The following is a 17,689-nucleotide window of genomic DNA, read 5'->3' on the forward strand; positions in this document are numbered from 1 at the left end:
TGAGGGTTGAACCCGGCGGAAGCCCTACCGTATGTCTCCTAAAAGGGGGACGTTCGGTAAGGAGGCGCTAGAACGCGCGGGAACTCTAGAGCGCAAATACTGTAGTTGAGAGTGCGTGCACGTTCTTGGAGGTAGCTTTTGCGTTCCAGTCAGACTATTAATTGTACAGATGTTTACCGAATACGCACTTTGGTCAGACGCTGCTGTTTGATGTGGCAGTGGTGTCAAAACAAAACCCTGTCCTTACAGAGCTTTTCTGGGTGGGGAGAAGTCCAGTAAACGGAAACATTCAGGTAAGTTAAGGCAAAAAGCGAAAAGTAGGGGATGGAGGGGAAGGGTTACTATTTAAGTTAGCTTACTATATCAGAAGCATCTGAATTCTGGAGAAACAAGAACATGGGACTCTCTGGAGGAAGAGTGGTTCAAGTGGAACAAACAGTATAAAGGCTCGAAATGGTGATTTTCGTGGGGAGTTATTGGGGGATTTAGGGAGAGTTAAGAGTCACAGCAGAGTGAGGCCAATCAGGATGCAGCTTGGGGCTGCACCTCCCACTTCAGTGACAGCAACTTCGTGAAAGTCCCCAATGACTTCCACTTGGCCAAATCCACCGGCTATTTTTTTTTCCGCTCTTGCCTTATGGTCTTTCACAAGAAACTACAACAGTAAGCCCAAATGAAAGTTAAAGAACGCTATGCGGTGGTGGCACACACCCTTAATCTGAGAACTTGGGAGGCAGAGGCAGAGGCAGAGGCAGAGGCAGAGGCAGACAGATCTCTGTGAGTTCGAGGTCAGCCTGGTCTGCAGAGTGAGTTTCAGGACAGCCAGGGTTGCAGAATGAGACCTTTTTTAAAAAAAGAAACTCCTCCACCAAAACAAGACAAAAGCAAACAAAGAAACACTAAAACCAAGAAACTGTCTGGGCAGGTGGGAACACACTTTTGATCCCAGCACTTGGGAGGCAGAGAGGGGTTCTCTGTGAGCTCAAGGCCAGCTTGGTCTACAAATGGAGTCCAGGACAGCCAGGGCTCCGTTACACAGAGAAACCCTATCTCAAAAAACCAAAACCAAACCCAAACTAAAACAAGCCCCAAAAGCTGGAGCTGGAAACCTAATTTTGGAAATTATTAATGGACATGAGTGCTTTTTGCTTTGCTTTTTTTTTTTTTTTTTTCAAGACAGGGATTCTCTGTGTGTAGCCCTACTGTCCTGGAGCTCACTCTATAGATCAGGCTGGCCTTGAACTCACAGAGATTCGCCTACCTCTGTTGGGATCAAAGGCTCGGGCTTTTGTGATGTGAATGTTTTTTAAAGCAAGCTATGGGACTAGCTACAGCAAATGTAAGTGCCAAGCAGAGAGGACTGGATTACAGAGCCCTCCATTGCCCCGTATTTAGAAGGCTGCAGGAAAAGGAGACTCTGAAGTGTGTTGTAAGGTAAGAAAATGAGTTAGTTGGGGGCCAAGTGAAGTGGATGTTTCTAAGGGAGGAAGAAAGGGTTTAAACTTTGAGACTTTATGTTGAGAAATGATGGCCTTATGGAAGGCTATGATCACTGTGATGCAATTGTTTCAAGTGTGTTCCCAAAAGGTTCTGTGTGGTCTTTTTTGTTTTTCGAGACAGGGTTTCTCTGTGTAGTCTTGGTTGTCCTGGAACCCACTCTTGTAGCGCAGGCTGGTCTCGAACTTATAGAGATCTGCTTGCCTCTGTGGTCTTAAGATGGGGATATAAATAGCATTTTGTAATAGAAATTTTTATGATTTAAATAAGAGAGGGAACAATTAGACATAAGATGTGGGATCTGGGGACACAGGGACAGTTGGCCTTGGACAGGCACATGGACTCATTACTTTTAGGAGAGGCAGCCTAGCATGTATGGAGGCAGAGGCACTGGGAACCTTCAGTTATTTTCTCATTTCTCTAAAGAGCAAGGCTGCGTGTCCCTGTGTCCCTGTGCTCCTCCTCTGCATGCACACTCTCAGTAATGAAGAAATCATGTCTCTTTCACAAGACATCCCTCTGTTTGACTAGATTAGTAAATTCCTAATGTGTTAATGGTTAAATGTTGTGTTGCAAGATATTTGATCCCATTGTGAATCCTGAGATTGTGAACTGTAAAAACCTGTCTTTTGTTTGGTGTGGTTCAGCCATAAAACACAGCTTTAAGCCAAGAACTTTCTGTTTATTGTAAACAAGTGATTATGGTGTGGCTCAGCATACATCTTTAATCCAAGAGCTTTTCTGTACACAGGATTTAATAAAGTTAACCCTAGGTCAAGAGGCAGAGCAAGTTAACCAGCTGACAGGGACTAACAGAAAAGGGGGACTTTGAGTTAAGGGTATTTAAGAGAGTGTGGAGAAGAACAAGGGACTTTTTGGTTCTTTAGCTCTTTGGCTTTAAGATTCGGCATTCTCCTCCTGGGCTAGCAGGTCTTTTCCTCCTGGTGAGCTGCGTAGGAAGGTCAGTTGAGTGCTTTCTATGCCTCTCTGAGCTAACAAGTTTCCACCCTAATATCTGGCTCCTGAGTCTTCATTGAATGATAAAATAAAATTGAATGATTTGGGATTTTCATTCTTTATAACAATATTGGACAAGAGAGCTTTCAAAAGGCCCTCCCTGAGGATTGTTGACCTAGAACTATAATGCCCATCTTTCATCTCCTTCTAAGTGTCTGAGTTCTCTTTCATTTTCTGAGAGTCAGGAGTCCCCTCTTTTGGTGACCATGGGTGCTTCCATGAAAAGGGTACTTAATGGGGTTGGGGCTGTTTTATCAGTGTGCTAACGACCTGGATTGTGGTTGTTCTGTTAGCACCTGGCAAGCCCTCCCACTTCTCCTGCATATAAAATGGCAAAGTCTCTCTCTTGCTCTTTCTTTTGGTTTTTCAAGATAGGGTTTCTCTGTGTAGTCTTGGCTGTCTTGAACTTGCTTTGTAGACCACGCTGACCTGGAACTCATAGAGATCTGCTTGCTCTACCTCCCTGAGTGCCGGGATTAAAGTTGTGTGCCACTGTACCCAGCTTGGCAAAGTCTTATTTAAAATTTATTTAAGAGTCTGTCTGGCTCCTTGAGAGGTTGGCAGGTGTCTTAGTCATTGTCGCATTGTTCTGAAGAGACACAGTGGCACAAGCCTGTAATCCCAGCACTCAGGAAGGCAGGGACAGGCAGATCTCTGTGAGATCGAGGCCAGGCAGTCTATAGAGCGAGTCCAGGACAACCAAGACTACACAGAGAAATCCTGTTTCAAAAAAACCTTAGAAAGGAAGTCAGGTGTGGTGGCGTATGCCTATAATCCTAGCATTCTGGGAGGCAGAGGCAGGCCTTGAACTCTTTGAGTTTGAGGTCATCCTGGTCTACAAAGAGAGCCCACCGAAAAACCCTGTCTTAAAAACAAATCAAAAAACAAAGAAATAAAGAAACAAAGAAAGTTTAATTGGGGCTTGCTTACAGTTTCAGGGGCTGAGTCAATTATCATCATGCAGGGATCATGGCATGGTGACAGTCAAGGCAGATTGTGTGCTGGAGGTAGTTGAGAACTACATCCTGACCCTTAAGGAGAAAGAAAGGGTGTGGGGCTGGCATAGGTTTTTAGAGTCTCAAAGCCCACCTCCAGTAACACACTGCCCCCAATAAGTCCACACCTCCTAAGCTTTCTCAAATAGTGCTACTCTCTGATTACTAAGCATTCACACATATTTGAGCCAGTGGGGACTATTCTTATCAAACCACAGCAGGTCCTTATCAGTAAGGATGTGGAGAGGTGGCTGAGCATTCCTGTGGTAGATGTGGGAACTGTTTGTGCCTCTGTTTCCTATCTTTCCCTCTGCTGCTGGGCTGGCCTCCCTTCCTCCTCCTACCTCTCCTCCCCTTTCCCCTTCATCCCCTTCCTTCCTCTTTCTTTAACTCCCTCGCTCCCTCCCTTTTGTGGTTCTGGGAACCAGGGGCATCGTGTGTAGGGCACAGAGCAGGCAGAACTGCTTCTGGCCTGAATAGCGGAAAAATGACCTGAGCCTGAGGAGTAGTCGAAATGGCCTCTGTGTTGTCATCCCTACTTTAAATTCTCAGAAGCCCACAAAGATAGTCACATTCCCTAGTTCATGCTAAGCATCTTGGTTTTTAGATCTAGGTTTTAAATGTAGGGCTGGGTATGGAGACTCATACTTTTTTTTTGTAGTTTTTTTTTTTAAGATTATATTTATTTTATGTATTGTTCTATCTGCATGTATGCCTGCATGCTAGAAGAGGGCATCAGATTCCAGTAGAGATGGTTGTGAGCTACAATGTGGTTGCTGGGAATTGAACTCAGGATGTCTGGAAGAACAGATAGTGCTTTTATCCACTGAGTATCACTCCAGGCCACTCGTATGTGTTTTTGTTTGTTTGTTTTATGGGACATGATTCTTAACTTTATGCAGCTTTGGCGGTCCTATATCAGGCCAATCTTGAGTCCTGTCTCTGCCTACTGAGCACTGGGATTAAAGGCATGTGCTACCACCACCCCGATTTATACTTGTAATCCTATTACTTGGGAGGCTGAGGCAGGAGGACTGCTGTAAGTTAAGGCTAGCCGGATCTACACAGTAAGTTACAGGCCAGCCTAGGCTACAGAGTGAAATCCTGTCTCCAGGACAGAACAGTCCTGTGCCAGGAATGAACTGCAGTTACACTTCTTTCTCCTTTGAATGTGCTCTCCCTGTAGAGCAGGGAAGCCTTAGCTTGCTGTGACCCTCCTGCTTCAACTTCCCCAGTGCTGGAGTTAAGGCCTGTATACCAGGGTGAGAATGTCACAGTTTTGTTGAGAGAAAACCTGAAAATTTCTTTCCTGACCAGCTGGACTGCTAGAGTTTAAACACAAAGCTCTCTGGTGGTCTCCTTTGAATACCCAGAGGTCAATGCAAAAGCCTCACCTGGCTCTGCCACTGTACCTGAGCCCACCCACCCTTGAGTGTCTTCAGCACCACATTTGACTGTCTCCCCCTATTCTCTTCCCACATCTAATACTTCTATCTACCTGCACATTTTTCAATTATCTTTCCAATCTGTCCAATTATATCACTCATTCTTTGGGTCTTGTTGGGAAGCTCATCATTTCTGTGAACTGACAAATTAATTTAGTAGTCATGTGTCTGTTCTGGAAGTCAGAGCTTTAGGGATCCTGAGATGCACCTTGAAGAAGGACAGAAGCTGACCTCAGGAAGCCCAGGCTGGAGAGAGGAGGAAGGGAATGCTGTGGCACCCTGTAGGCTCCAGATGCTGGAACCATCAGCAGCTCCAATGCTGTTAGGGCTGGAAGGGGTCTCCTCAGAGACTGACACCTGAGCCAGGGTCTGAAGCTGAGAAAGTGCCTTCTTCCTCCTAGAACCCTCTCTGCTTTGAATCATTTAAGCTTGGATCCCATAGAGCTGTCACCTTCTTCTCACCTTGCACAGTGGCCTTCTCAGTTTGTGAGTCTTTATATCCTGCATTTAGCCAAAGCAAGGCCAAGAACTTAATCTCATTTAACCCTGGCCTGAGCACAGGGCCTACCAGATTTGTTTTGGCTCCTGGCTTCTGTCCACAGTTGGCTTGCTCCTTTGTTGTGGGCCTGTGGTGAGGAAGGCCATCATGACAGCGGTATAGTGAACACTTCACTTCATGACGTCCAGGAAGAAGAGGGAGGGAAAGAGGGATGGAAAGACAGACTGCCCTCAGTGATCTGCTTTTTTCAAATAGTACCCACTTCCTAATAGCTCATTCAGGAGGAACTTATCAGTGGTGGTACTCATTCCTTTTTCTGTCATGATGCTCAGTGACACCACCTGGTGACCAGGTCTGTTAGAGGACACTGTATTCACACATTTCCTTTCATAAAGCTTTGAGGCTCAAAATCTTGCTTTCAACATTCTGCCTAAACTATAATGTGTATCAGCGGAAAGGCAGGCAAGGTAAGGAAGGAGACTGATAATGGATACATAGATCTGAGTTCCACACCTACCTGATGTTCAGTCTAACTCTGCCCTGCCAACAGTGATTCCTGGGCCTGATACAGAGTGGCAGTATGGGTCAGAGGACAAACCATAGCCTAGTGTGAGACCTCAAGGTCAATCCCTCACATCATTAAAGAAGAAAAAGAAAGCAAACCTAAACTTCACATTGCAGAGGATGAATGTAATTCATCCAAGAGCAAGAATGGCTGATAGGTAATTGGATTTTCACTTTGGGCTTCAACACATTTGCTTTTGTTTTCTTTTTTCTCTTTGTTTCTTGAGACAGGGTTTCCTTGTGTAGCCCTGGCTATCTTTGAACTTACTCTGTAGACCAGGCTGGCTCCTGCCTTCCAAGTGCTAGAACTGACTTAAAGGTTTGTGCCACCACCATGGGCTTCCCTCGCTGGCCCCGTAAAATACAGGGTCTCTCTATGCAGCCCTTGTTGTTCTGGTACTCACTATGTAGAGTGAGTACATAAGGCTAGCCTCAAACTTGGAGATCTGTCTACTTCTACCTCTGCTGGGATTAAGTTTTCATTTCTTTTTTTTTTTTGTGTGTGTGTGTGTATACATGAGAGTGGGGTGACACTCATGCCACAGAGCATGTGTGAAAGTCAGAGAACAGTTTTTGAAATTCAATTTTCCCATGTGGGCCCCAGGGATCAAACTGATGTCCTCAGTTTGGAGTGCTTTTACTCGCTGAGCTGTTTCTACGGCTCCAGTAAAGTATTAAAATAAACATAATGGGCTTGGGGCATAGCTGGAGAGATGGCTTAGAATGTGCTTGCAATGAAAGCATGAGTACCAAAGTCTTGTCTTCAGCACCTACATAATAAGTTTGGCACGGTGGCACATACCTGTGATCTCAGCAGTGGAGAGGTAGAGTCGGGATCTCTGAACTGTGCTGGCCAGTGAGCCTAGTCAAATGATGATAAGCCACAAATCTGGTGAGAGAGACCCTGTATCCAAAAAAAAAAAAAAGGTGGAATGTGGGGCTGGAGAGGCAGCTCAGCAGCAAAGCATGCACACTGACCAGAGTTCAGTTTCCAGTACCCCTGTTAGGTGGCTCACAATTACCTATAACTTTAGCTGCAAGAGATCCATTGTCCTTTTCTAGCCTCTGTGGGCATCTGCAGTCACATGTACATATCACCACACAGGGACACATGTAACACAATTCTAAATTATGGTGGAATGCCAAAGAAGACACCTGCTGCCTCTGGCTTTTATGTATATAGATAGACACACACACTGGAAAAACAGAAAAACTTTATTTTTAGAGGCTATGAAGTCTAGGCTGGCCTCAAATTTGTGGTGATCCTCCTGCCTTACTCTGGCAGGGTGCTGAGATTATAGGCATGGACTACCTCACAGGCAAATCAGTTCTTTGTAGACTCACGAATATATCCTCTGGCACATCTTGATCTCCACACTGGTCTCTGGATGCTGGAGAGACAGGCACATGGCAGTCACACGTCCACCAAAGTTGGCCTGTCTCCTGGCTGGTTCATCATAAGGAATTATTTTTAAATTTAAAGTCCTTTTGTTTCAACCTTTATCCCAGTTTCCCTTGAGAGAGATGTGGAGCAGCTATCAGTACTTTACCGTTGGAAACCAACCCCAGAGAGCTCATGTGCTAATGGGTTGGTGGCTGGCCTTGAAATCGGGAGTATAACTTGGGGAGACTTCCATTGTTGATCATCTTTCCTGGGTTTGGACCCTTACAATGGCCTACCTACAGGATACTTCTCTCGATGCCTTGCAGGCACCTCTACATTCTTTTTTAAATATTTATTTTGTGTGCATGTTTTGCCTGCATTTATGTGTGTACCACAGGCACGCCTGGTATCCTTGGCTATTAAAAGAGGGAGGGCTTCAGATGCCCTAGAACTGTAGTCCTAGACAGCTGCCATGTAGTTGCTGTGAACTGAATCTGGATTCTCTTCAAGAACAAATGTTCTTAACTGCTCAGCCACCTCTGAAGCTCCAACCTGCGCATTCCGAAGAATGGCTCATTTTCTGGTAGATCCAGCTCTTCTCTCAGCTTTGCAGGGCCGCAAAGAGCAACCATATAACACTGTTACCCAATCACAAGTCTGCTTTTATCACAAATGACTGACAACCTGGCTAGCCTCCATGTCTCACACCTTATGCTTGCCCCTTCTCCAGTCACATAACCTGTGACCTCAGCTGCTCCTAAACCTGTTCACTTCCTTCAGCTCTGCAGCCTGATAGAAGTTTCTAGGGCAGTGGTTCCAAACCTGTGAGTCACAATTCCTTTTGGGGGGTCAAACAACCCTTCATAACACCATCAGAAAACAGACATCTCAATCACGATTCAGAACAGCAGTAAAATTAGTTATGAAGTAGCAATAGAAGTAATTTTATGGTTGGGTATCACCACACCCTGAGGAACTGTATTAAAGGGTCACAGCACTAGGAGGGTTGGGAATCACTGTTCTAGTGGGGCTTAAGACTCATAGTGGATTTCACTGAAACCCTAATGCATCTCAAGAAAACGGACTTCAAAAATGCAGGACTGGTCTTGGGAGTGCAGCCGAGTGTACAGTGCTTGGCTGGTGTATGCACAAGGTGATAGGTTCCAGCCTCAGCACTAGAAAATCTAAGTGTATTACAGCATTCTCCCACTTGAGAGCCCTCAGTGGCTCCTAGTTAATATGGCTATCCCAACTTTTTACTGGGGATTACAGGGTCCCATAGTTGCATTTCTCCCTGTGTTTGGCACTTTTTGTGGTAATTTTTTATGGATTACATTTATTGTGATTAAGCTACTTGGATTTTTCCCTTTATGTCTATCTCGTAAAGATATCTTCTAGGAAACAGTAATTTCAAATTTATTGGCACAGAGTTGCTCACAGTATTTTTTCCAAGACAGGGTTTCTCTGTGTAGCCCTGGCTGTCCTGGAACTCACTCTGTAGACCAGGCTGTCCTGGAATTCAAAGATGTATCTGCCTCTGCCTCCCAGGTGCTGGGATTAAAGGCATGTGCCACCATCACCCAATCTTTCCCCCACCTCCCAATACTTTTTATGCTATTATTGGTAATTTTATGCATTTAAAAATTCCTAACGTTGGACATGTAGCTCAGCTGGTAGAGAGCTGGCCTAGCATGCAGGAAGCTATGGGTTCAGTCCCCAGCACTATTCACAGCTGACTATGGTGGCACATGCCTGTAACCCCAAGTTTATTTACACTTGTGTTACTTTCTCGTTGTTACCATATGTGTTCAGGCACACATACTCCAGTGCATGTATGTGGAGGTCAAAAGATAATTTTGGGTGCCAGCCCTTACCTGCCATCTTGAGATAGGGTTCACTGCTGCATATGCTAAGAGAACTAGTCCCTGAGCTTTGCAGCATTCTTCTGTCTTCGCCTTCCAGCCCACAGGAGAGGCTCAGCTCAAATTAGAGTCTCTTCTGTTACTGAGTTTGGAGGATCCAAACCTAAATTCACGTTGTCAGGCCTGTGTGGCAAGTGCTTACTCGCTAAGACATCTCCCTAGTCCTGTAACTCTCCATCTCCTTACAGCCTGTTGAGGCAGGTACTTAGCATATTGTGAGACTATCTTTTGTAAGTAAGAATCAAAGATAATAGTTATTTATCCACCCATCCATTTATTTAAGACAGGGTCTCTAAATAGCCCTGGCTGTTCTAAAACTTACTCTGTAGACAGGTTGGCCTTGAACTCACAGAAATCCTCCTGCTTCTGCCTCTGGATACAAGGCATGTGCCTCCTGAGTGCTGGGATTAAAGGTGTGTACTACCACTGCCCCACTAGAAATTACTTAATTTCCCTTTATGTCCTTTTTTTATGGTACTAGGATCCAAACCCAGGACACCGTGCATACTGAGTTCATGTTGTCAGTGAGCTTCTCACTGCCTCCATAAATGGCACACCCATTATTATGTCCAGTTCTGAGCAATGGGTAATACTCGTGGTTGCACTCAGGGCCTCTGGCGTGCTGACACAAACTCTGCCACTGAGCTATACCCTCAGTCTCAAATGTTCACCATGATTGTTCCTGACTTACTTTTTATGACCATTATCTTCATTTCCCCCCTTTGCTTGAGACAGTTTCACTATCTATTCCAGGTTGGCTCTGATCTCAAAATGCCTATGCCACCCCCTACCCCCCATTTCTTGGATTACAGACATGTGCTACCATACTTGCCACACTTGGCTATCATAATTAAAAAACACTCCCTAATCCATGTTAGCAATTCTGCATTCATTTCCAAGATGGACTTGGCTTTTGGACCTTTGCATGCTCAGCTTCTGCATGGCCCTCCTTCCTCTCTGTCTTTGGAGCTCCTACTCAACTCACAGGTCTATTTAATACAACAAACAGACCCCAAACACCTCAAATCCCACTTCTTCAGGCCTGCTGTGAACAAGCAGGTGGGGATCAGATGGCAGGATGGTTCTCTATACTGAGGAATTCTCCCTGTTTTCCTCTCTAGGATGCATGCTCCTTGGTTAAAGTCTGGTCCACAGCAGCTGGCAGCTAGAATAGCATGAAGAACACATGTTTACTAATTTAACACTGGTACTCTAAAGCCAGAAGCCAGTACATTAATATTATCCCCCTCTTTCAACTGCAGTTAGATCCTTTCTTCATAGTTCCTTCTGCCATGCTGCAAGCCACCCAGCATGACAGCTACTCTCTCTGAACTGAGCTGTTCTGCCAGCAGGTGGCGATGGAAGCCCACAGCTGAGCCAGCCTCAGGCTGACTTTCTGAGGCTTCTCATGGCCCCTGTGGGTTTGGTCTGTCTGTGCAAGCCTTGCAGAGGGTGCACAGCCACAGCAACAGGGTCCCCGGCCCATAATGTCCCTTCTTCACTGTGTGGCAGCAGCCACTGTCCATGTCTCTCCTTTAGCTTCTAGAGTGCCATAGCTAGGTCGGGGGAAGCAACTGAAATTATTGAAAACAAAACAGAACCTATGGCACATTCTTAAGTTCCCTTTGCTTAGCAACAGTCTCTAGGATTCCTCCTCTTGTCTCCTTGGATCACACTGAACCTCAGGCTAAGAAAGCCCAGCTGCTCCCTGAAGAACTCTGCTTGTGGAGAGAAGTGAATGTCCCACCCAGGCCATGGATGGACTTCTGGAGAGGGGGAACAGGGGAGAGAGCATGCATGGGTTCTAGGACAAATTTGGAACCACTTATACTGCGCTGATGCCTTAGGTTTAGAGCAGCCAGCAAGCCAAGCTTGCACTTAGAGGCCAGGCAGAGTGGAGAAGACAGTGAGTCTAAGGAGCAGGAAGCAGTGAGAGGCAAGCGTTCTCAGAAGTGGAAGGGAGGAGGTCCTGGAGGAAGTGCTGGCCTTTGCCTTCCTGTGCATGTATGGGCAGAGGTCGCAGCTCTTGCTGCCTAGTAAAACCTGGCTGTGTTCTGGGTTAGGGTGGAACGCTAAGCTGAGGCAGAATCCAGAGGTTCTGGAGAGCTGAAAGAGAGGCTCATGGGAAGGAACTTAGGGTGCCTTTAGCTCAACTTGCCACTTACTAGCTGAGGGAACAGATGGGGAACAGATGACTAGCTCAGCAGCACACTGAGTGGCTGAGCCCACCAGACACTGTCGCTGTGGATTTGAAAATGCAGGTCCACCATGCCGGATGCTTATAGTCTATCCACAAGTAAATTTCTTGTCAGGGACCATGTACTATAATCCTTAAGAAAATTTCACTCCAACTGAGATGGGACATGGTCACCCTAATGTCCAAGCACCTTTACTTTTTGTCCCTGCCTCAAGTTACTTGTGATGAGAAAGTTGCAGCTTCTGGCTAGAAAAACATGGTCTATTGCTACAAACACAAAATGAAATGGGCCCAGAGAAAAGGCCTAAAAAGAAAGGACACAAGAGCCCTTGGAGATATTTACTGCAAACTCTTATAGTTAAAGTGATATTTTAGACATGGGGCAAATAGACTCTGAGCTGGGTCTGGGCTCCGTAGAGAGGGAAGGTGATACAAGGAGGTCAGGTGAGGCAGGGTCCCAGAGACATCCCAGGGCCTGAGAGCATAGAGAACCATGAAACAGCTACTTTGAATCTGGAATTCTGCTGGGAACACAAGGCTTCCTGGAGTCACCATGTATAGATAGTCTTCTGGCCAGGCTTCCTGCCAGCACAGGGTGATAGGGTCATCTTCAGTATCATTCATCACAGATTTCCTTTTGCCTGCCAGAGTATTCCTGCCAGAGTATTTTCAAACTTGCAGCTCAAAAAAAAAAAAAAAAAAAAAAAAAAAAAGGAGGAGGAGGAGGAAGAGCAGGTATTGTTCTCATTAACATAAATCCACATCGAGAGAGGCTGGAGGGTGAGATGCCTCTCAGGGTTGGCAGGTATTGGGAAGGGCCCATGCATTCATTCTTTCCCCACAGGGCACTTGTTAAAGGAGCTAAGGTCTCCACTTGTTCAAGGTTTTTCAGAACCTTTGAACTGACTGCACTCAGAGCCTAGCAGAAGGGTGTAGAGGGAAGCCAGGTTAGCCCAGAAGTCACTCCCAGAAAAAGATGGGGGTCAGGGCTACTACTCCCAGAAGCAGCAGCAGCATGAAGGGCCATTCTAGGGGGTCCAGGGTGCTAAGGGTGCAGGAGGTGGGATACTATTTGGGCAGAGCAAAGTCCCAGGCAGTTTCTTGGGCACATTTCCACATAGCCTGCATGAGACGGGTGAAGCCCATGTCCTTGGGCTTCTCCAGGCCTCTCATCAGCCGCTGCTTCATGATGGAAACAAACTCTTTATTGCTCAGCTCCCCATTGCCTGGAGAATGAAGAAACAGAAGTGTAAGGAGAAACTCTGGGACAAAGCTACTGAGAAAATACCACTCCTCATACCCTCTCTGTAGACAAGCACATACTCAGCCAAGCTGGATGGGACTCTATCTCTCCTTTCCTTTTAACTTTCAAAACTGTGCACATGAGTGCTTGCCTGCATATATACACATTGCAAGCGTGCCTGATGTCTGAGGAGGTCAGAAGGGCATGGATCTCCTGGAACTGGAGCTACAGATGGTTGGAGCTGCTGTAGGGGAGCTGGGAACTGAACCCTCCTCCATGCTGAGACTAGCCCCTCTCTCTCTCTCTCTCTACTGCTTGATATAGGCCCTGGCAGTCCTCATGTTCTGTAAGGGCAGAGTTGTGCCATCTTCTTTCTAGAGATGTTGACACTGTGCCTCTCATCTCCTAGCAGTAGATTGTGTATGTGTGTATATGGGGAGGGCTGCTAATATATTTTTTTTTCTTTTTTCCAGAGAAAATTACATTTCTTTGGGGATCATCAGAATTGCAATTTGGGAAAACACAGCTTCAAGCCATCTTACAAATGGAATCATCTTACAACAGGAATCATCCTGTTGTCATTTTGAAACTCTTGTGGTCACTAATTTAAACCCACAGGCACGGTGGAATTACAGGAAATGAGAAAAGCGTACTGGGTATGGCAGTGCACTCCTTTAATGCCAGCACTCGGGAGGGAGGCAGAAGCAGATGGATCACTATGAGTTTGAGACCAGCCTGGTCTATATAGTGAGTTGTAGGATTACATAGTGACACCTACCAACTCAACAAAACACAATTAAAACACACATACGCACACACACACAAATGGAAGTGGAAAACACAAACTGGGGCCCAGGGTGGTAACTCAAGTTTACAATCTTTTGAGGGCCAGGCTGCTGGTGGATGTCACCATGTAAAACTGCCTCACTATAACCCCAGGTGTGGTACAGCACTCCTGTAATCTCAGCACTCGGGGAGGCAGAGGCAGGTGGATCCCTGTGAGTTTGAGGCTAGCCTGGTCTACAAAGAGAGCCCAGGGCAGCCAAAGCTACACAGAGAAAACCTGTCTTTAAAAAACCCAACCCAAACCAAAACAACCACCCCACTATAAATAGGGTCTAGAAATACAGGGAGGCCCACCGTTCCCTCTATGCTCCACAGGACCCCACTCACCATCACAGTCAAAGAGTGCAAACACCACGTCACACACATGATCTGAGAGTTCTACTTTCGCCACCGTCCTGGCCACTTGCTGCATGGTCACTGAAAGAAGGAAATGCAGGATCAGTGTTGCGACCTCCAGTCTCCTTTCTCTGAATGGGACATAAACCACTCAAAACTGTACAGGAAATGGCACACTTCAGTGAGGGAGAAGAATAAAAAACTCAAGGGCAGCAGGGGCCACATGGTGAGAAAAAAAGCTAAAATCACAGTTCAAGGCCACAGTGGGGGGACTGAGACAGTCTCCAACAATCAAAAGGGGCTGTGCATGCAGTCAGTGATAAAGCACCAGGCCTGCACCAGGCCAACAATGAAGGATTTAAAAAAACAAAACAAAACAACAACAACAACAACAAAAAAACCAAAGGAAGAAAGAAAACTAGATTTTAATTTTTAATCTATGATTCCCTCTCCTTATACCTCATAGTCTTTTCTATTTTTGTTTGTTTTTTATTTTTTTTGAGACAGGGTTTCTCTGTGTAGCCCTGTCTATCTGTCCTAGATTCACTTTTTTCCAGGCTGGCCTCAGAACTCACAGAGATCCACCTGCTGGGATTAAAGGCATGTGCTGCCACCACCTGGTCTTCAGGGTCTGTTCTTCTCTATTGCTGCTATCCATTAAGAGGCATGAAGTAAATGAAGGACGCCTGACACTGAGTAGAGCATAATGGCACATAATCCCAGCCCTCAGGAGCTGAGGCAGAGGAAACAAGAATTCAAGGCTAATGAAGCTATGCAAGGACAGTCTCAAAAAATAAAAATAAAAAGGAATGTCTGGTATGAAATGCATAGAGACAGAAAGTAGATGACCTATACAGTTTGGGGTATTAGAGTTTAATGGGCATAGATTTTTCTATTTACATGTGGAAGGCCAGAAGTCATTGCTCACCACCCTAATTTTTGAGTCAAGCCCTCTCTCTGAACCTGGAGCTCACTGACTAGGCCGGCCTCACTGCCAGTAAGCTTCTGGGATCCCGCTTCTATCCCCTATGCTAAAGTTACAGATGGGCACTGCTATGTCTTGTTTTTTATTTTTATTTTTTTCTAATTTTTTGTAACAGTCACTGTGTAGCCCTGGCTGGTCGGAACTTGCTATGGAGAGACCAGGCTGACCTGCAACTTGCTATGTAGACCAGGCTAACCTCAAACTCACAGAGATCTGCTTGCCTCCTGAGAACTGAGGTTAAAGATGTATGCCACCATGCCCCACGTATCCTACTTTAAATGGGATCAGAACTTAGGTTCCGGGATCTGAACTCAGGCTTGTACAGCAGGCACTTTACCATCTTGCCAGCACCAGGCAACTTCATTAATACATTTCTATCAGAACACTTCCTTCAAAACAAAACCAATAGCTGAGGTCTCAGTGCTTTCCTTGTTACTGCAGCAGGGTGGTGAATATCAAGGAAGCAATCAGGTGGCAGGAGGAGTGGGGGCACTTGACAGAAGGCTTGAGTGCCTTAGTGGTGTCCCCGCCACAGTCTGGGCTCTGCAAGGTGCAATCTGCTGCTTTAGCCACCTCCTTCCCCAGGATCTGCTCCAGCCACTTCTTTTACCTGTACTCCTGGAAAAGCAGGGTACCCTGTCTCACTAGACCGCCACATAGCTTTTATTTATTTTAATTTTTCTCTGGCCTCAGTAGAAAAGCTCTCCTCTCTTAGCATTTTCTTCCCCTGACATTCAGTATGAAATACTAGCAATGATGTGGAATTGGTTTTCTGTGAAAGACAAGCCTGGAAGAACTAGGCAACTTCCGCTGTCTTGTCTCTCATTTATCCTCACGCCTGGCATTGAGGATATATTTATACCTATGCCTATAAATTATGTTACTGCCTATAGATCATCCCCAAAGTGAAGAAAAATGTACAGGAAGGAAAAGGAGCTAGGGAGATATCTCAGTGGTTAGAGCACTTAGTGCTCTTACAGAGGCCCCGGGGTTTGAGTCTCAGCACCCACATGATGGTTCACAACCATCATAACTCTAGTCCCAGGGGATCTGAAGTCCTCTTCTGACTTTCTCCGGCACCAGACACACACATGGCATACACACACATTTGCAGGTAAAGCATTCATATGCATAAAATAAATATAAGAGAAAAAGGAGTGAGTTCTGTTTATGGACTAGCTTGTGCAACCGTTAGCTTGGACGCCACAGAAGCGCTGTGGACCAGCAGTGGCATCAGTGTGCCTCTGCTAGTTCATTCTTTAACATCAGCTCCTCTTGCCAGTTTGTCTTGTCATTTGCTTCTGTGTGTCTTTTCTCACTTTGCATCTGTTGCCTCCATACATATAGTCAGCACACTGTCTCTGAGGCAGAACTGTGGAGCCCCTGGGATTCCAACCTGACAGCTGCTTGATGGCTTAAGTAACTGTTCTCATACTCAAATCAGGATGCCACACTGCGGCTGTTGAGGTTGCTTGGCACACCAAGGAGTTCATGGTGTTTATTTTAGAGTGTGAGGGTATTGATAAGGTGAAGTATCTGGAAATAGCTGAGGCTCTTGTATGGTTGTGTCTTGGTAATCAAAGCCTCTAGCTTGACTCGGACAAGGCTGCTGAGGAAGGTGGGAAGAGCCAGTTTCTCCTTGCAGTCTTTGCCACTGTTCAGATCCCCTCATTCCCAGCCTACAACTTATAGTAAAGGAGAGACCAATGGGTTTTGGAACAAAAATATTTAGGCATAATGAACTGTGGTAAGTTTTCATGTGCCATGTACTGAAGATGGACAAAGCTCGGGCACCAAGCTTGATAAACTGAGTATCACAGGAGGAAGTAACTGCTGCTAACTCCACTCTGTGGAGGACAAGGATGGCACAGGGAGAACAGACTGCCAGGGGAGCTCCAATGACAAAAGCTGCCCTTTACGCTTTGTAGGGGGACGGTCATAAGCAGCTGACTTTGAGAGATTGCTCGGACAGAACAGAATGAGTGGAGAGAAGTGGGTGTTCTCAAACACTGCTAACCTCTGAGCTTCCTTCCACTGCTATAGAGGAGTCCCAGGAAGGAACTGTGTGTGTGTGCTAGAGTGTACTTTCTGCTGACCATACCATTTTCTGCAGATCACATCAATCTCATGTTTTAACTGCTCTAACAACTGCCTTCCTGTTCTCTCCCGAGTCTCCCATTCTCTCAGGGTAGAATGCCTGGCCAATCTTCTTTCTATTCTCAGATTCATCTTTCTCCCTGTGCAGACAGCACTCTACTCCAATAAACCAATAAGCAATATCCAAGCATGTCAGTGAGAGCTCTTGGCAATTTCCACTGAGAAGCTCATTAGGCTGGTATTAAGTGCTTGTAGAATGGGAATTCCTGGAGTCTGTAGCAAGAACATTCATTACAAATGCCACCCCTCACAGGACAGGGAGAGTGCTCTATTCCACCTGAAGGGGGCGCTGGTGGCCTGTGTACCACCAGGGCTGCTAAGTCACTGCCTCCTGGGATGGGAACAGTCTGGCTGGGGTAGCCTTTTCACAGCACAAGGTGTTTGGAGAGGCCCCCAGGGTATGAATAAGAACAGGACAGAACAGATCAACAAGCTGCTGGGCTGTCAAGTCGGGAACTTTTGGGATGAGTGGAGTAACAGGAGATTACAAACCAAGGGCTTGACAGATGCTCCTGAGAGTCCGCTCATTCACATGGTCTGAATCGCTAAGCTGTAGTTAGACCACAGCGAAGAGAACTCCCCTAACCTACCCTCCCTGACCT

General features: G+C 46.0%; 1 protein-coding gene and 1 long non-coding RNA gene across 7 annotated transcripts in view; one reads left to right on the plus strand and one right to left on the minus strand.

Moving 5' to 3' along the window:
- Positions 1 to 64: 64 nt before the first annotated feature.
- On the plus strand, positions 65 to 13,413 carry LOC132648370 (uncharacterized). Its single transcript, XR_009586767.1, has 2 exons — positions 65 to 293; positions 13,237 to 13,413. It is a non-coding gene; the product is annotated as an uncharacterized LOC132648370 (long non-coding RNA).
- Positions 11,855 to 17,689, minus strand: part of Micu1 (mitochondrial calcium uptake 1) — a 162,605-nt gene continuing 156,770 nt past the window's right edge. For all 6 annotated transcript variants that reach the window (XM_060369507.1, XM_060369505.1, XM_060369509.1 and 3 more), the window contains 2 exons: positions 13,937 to 14,026; positions 11,855 to 12,746 (listed from right to left, as the gene is read on the minus strand). In XM_060369507.1, the coding sequence (XP_060225490.1) occupies positions 12,589 to 12,746; positions 13,937 to 14,026 (248 nt within the window). In that variant the 3' untranslated portion in view covers positions 11,855 to 12,588. The remainder of the gene's footprint in view (positions 12,747 to 13,936; positions 14,027 to 17,689) is intronic.

The sequence above is a fragment of the Meriones unguiculatus genome, chromosome 16 (genome assembly GCF_030254825.1).
Source record: "Meriones unguiculatus strain TT.TT164.6M chromosome 16, Bangor_MerUng_6.1, whole genome shotgun sequence".
Classification (NCBI taxonomy): domain Eukaryota; kingdom Metazoa; phylum Chordata; class Mammalia; order Rodentia; family Muridae; genus Meriones; species Meriones unguiculatus.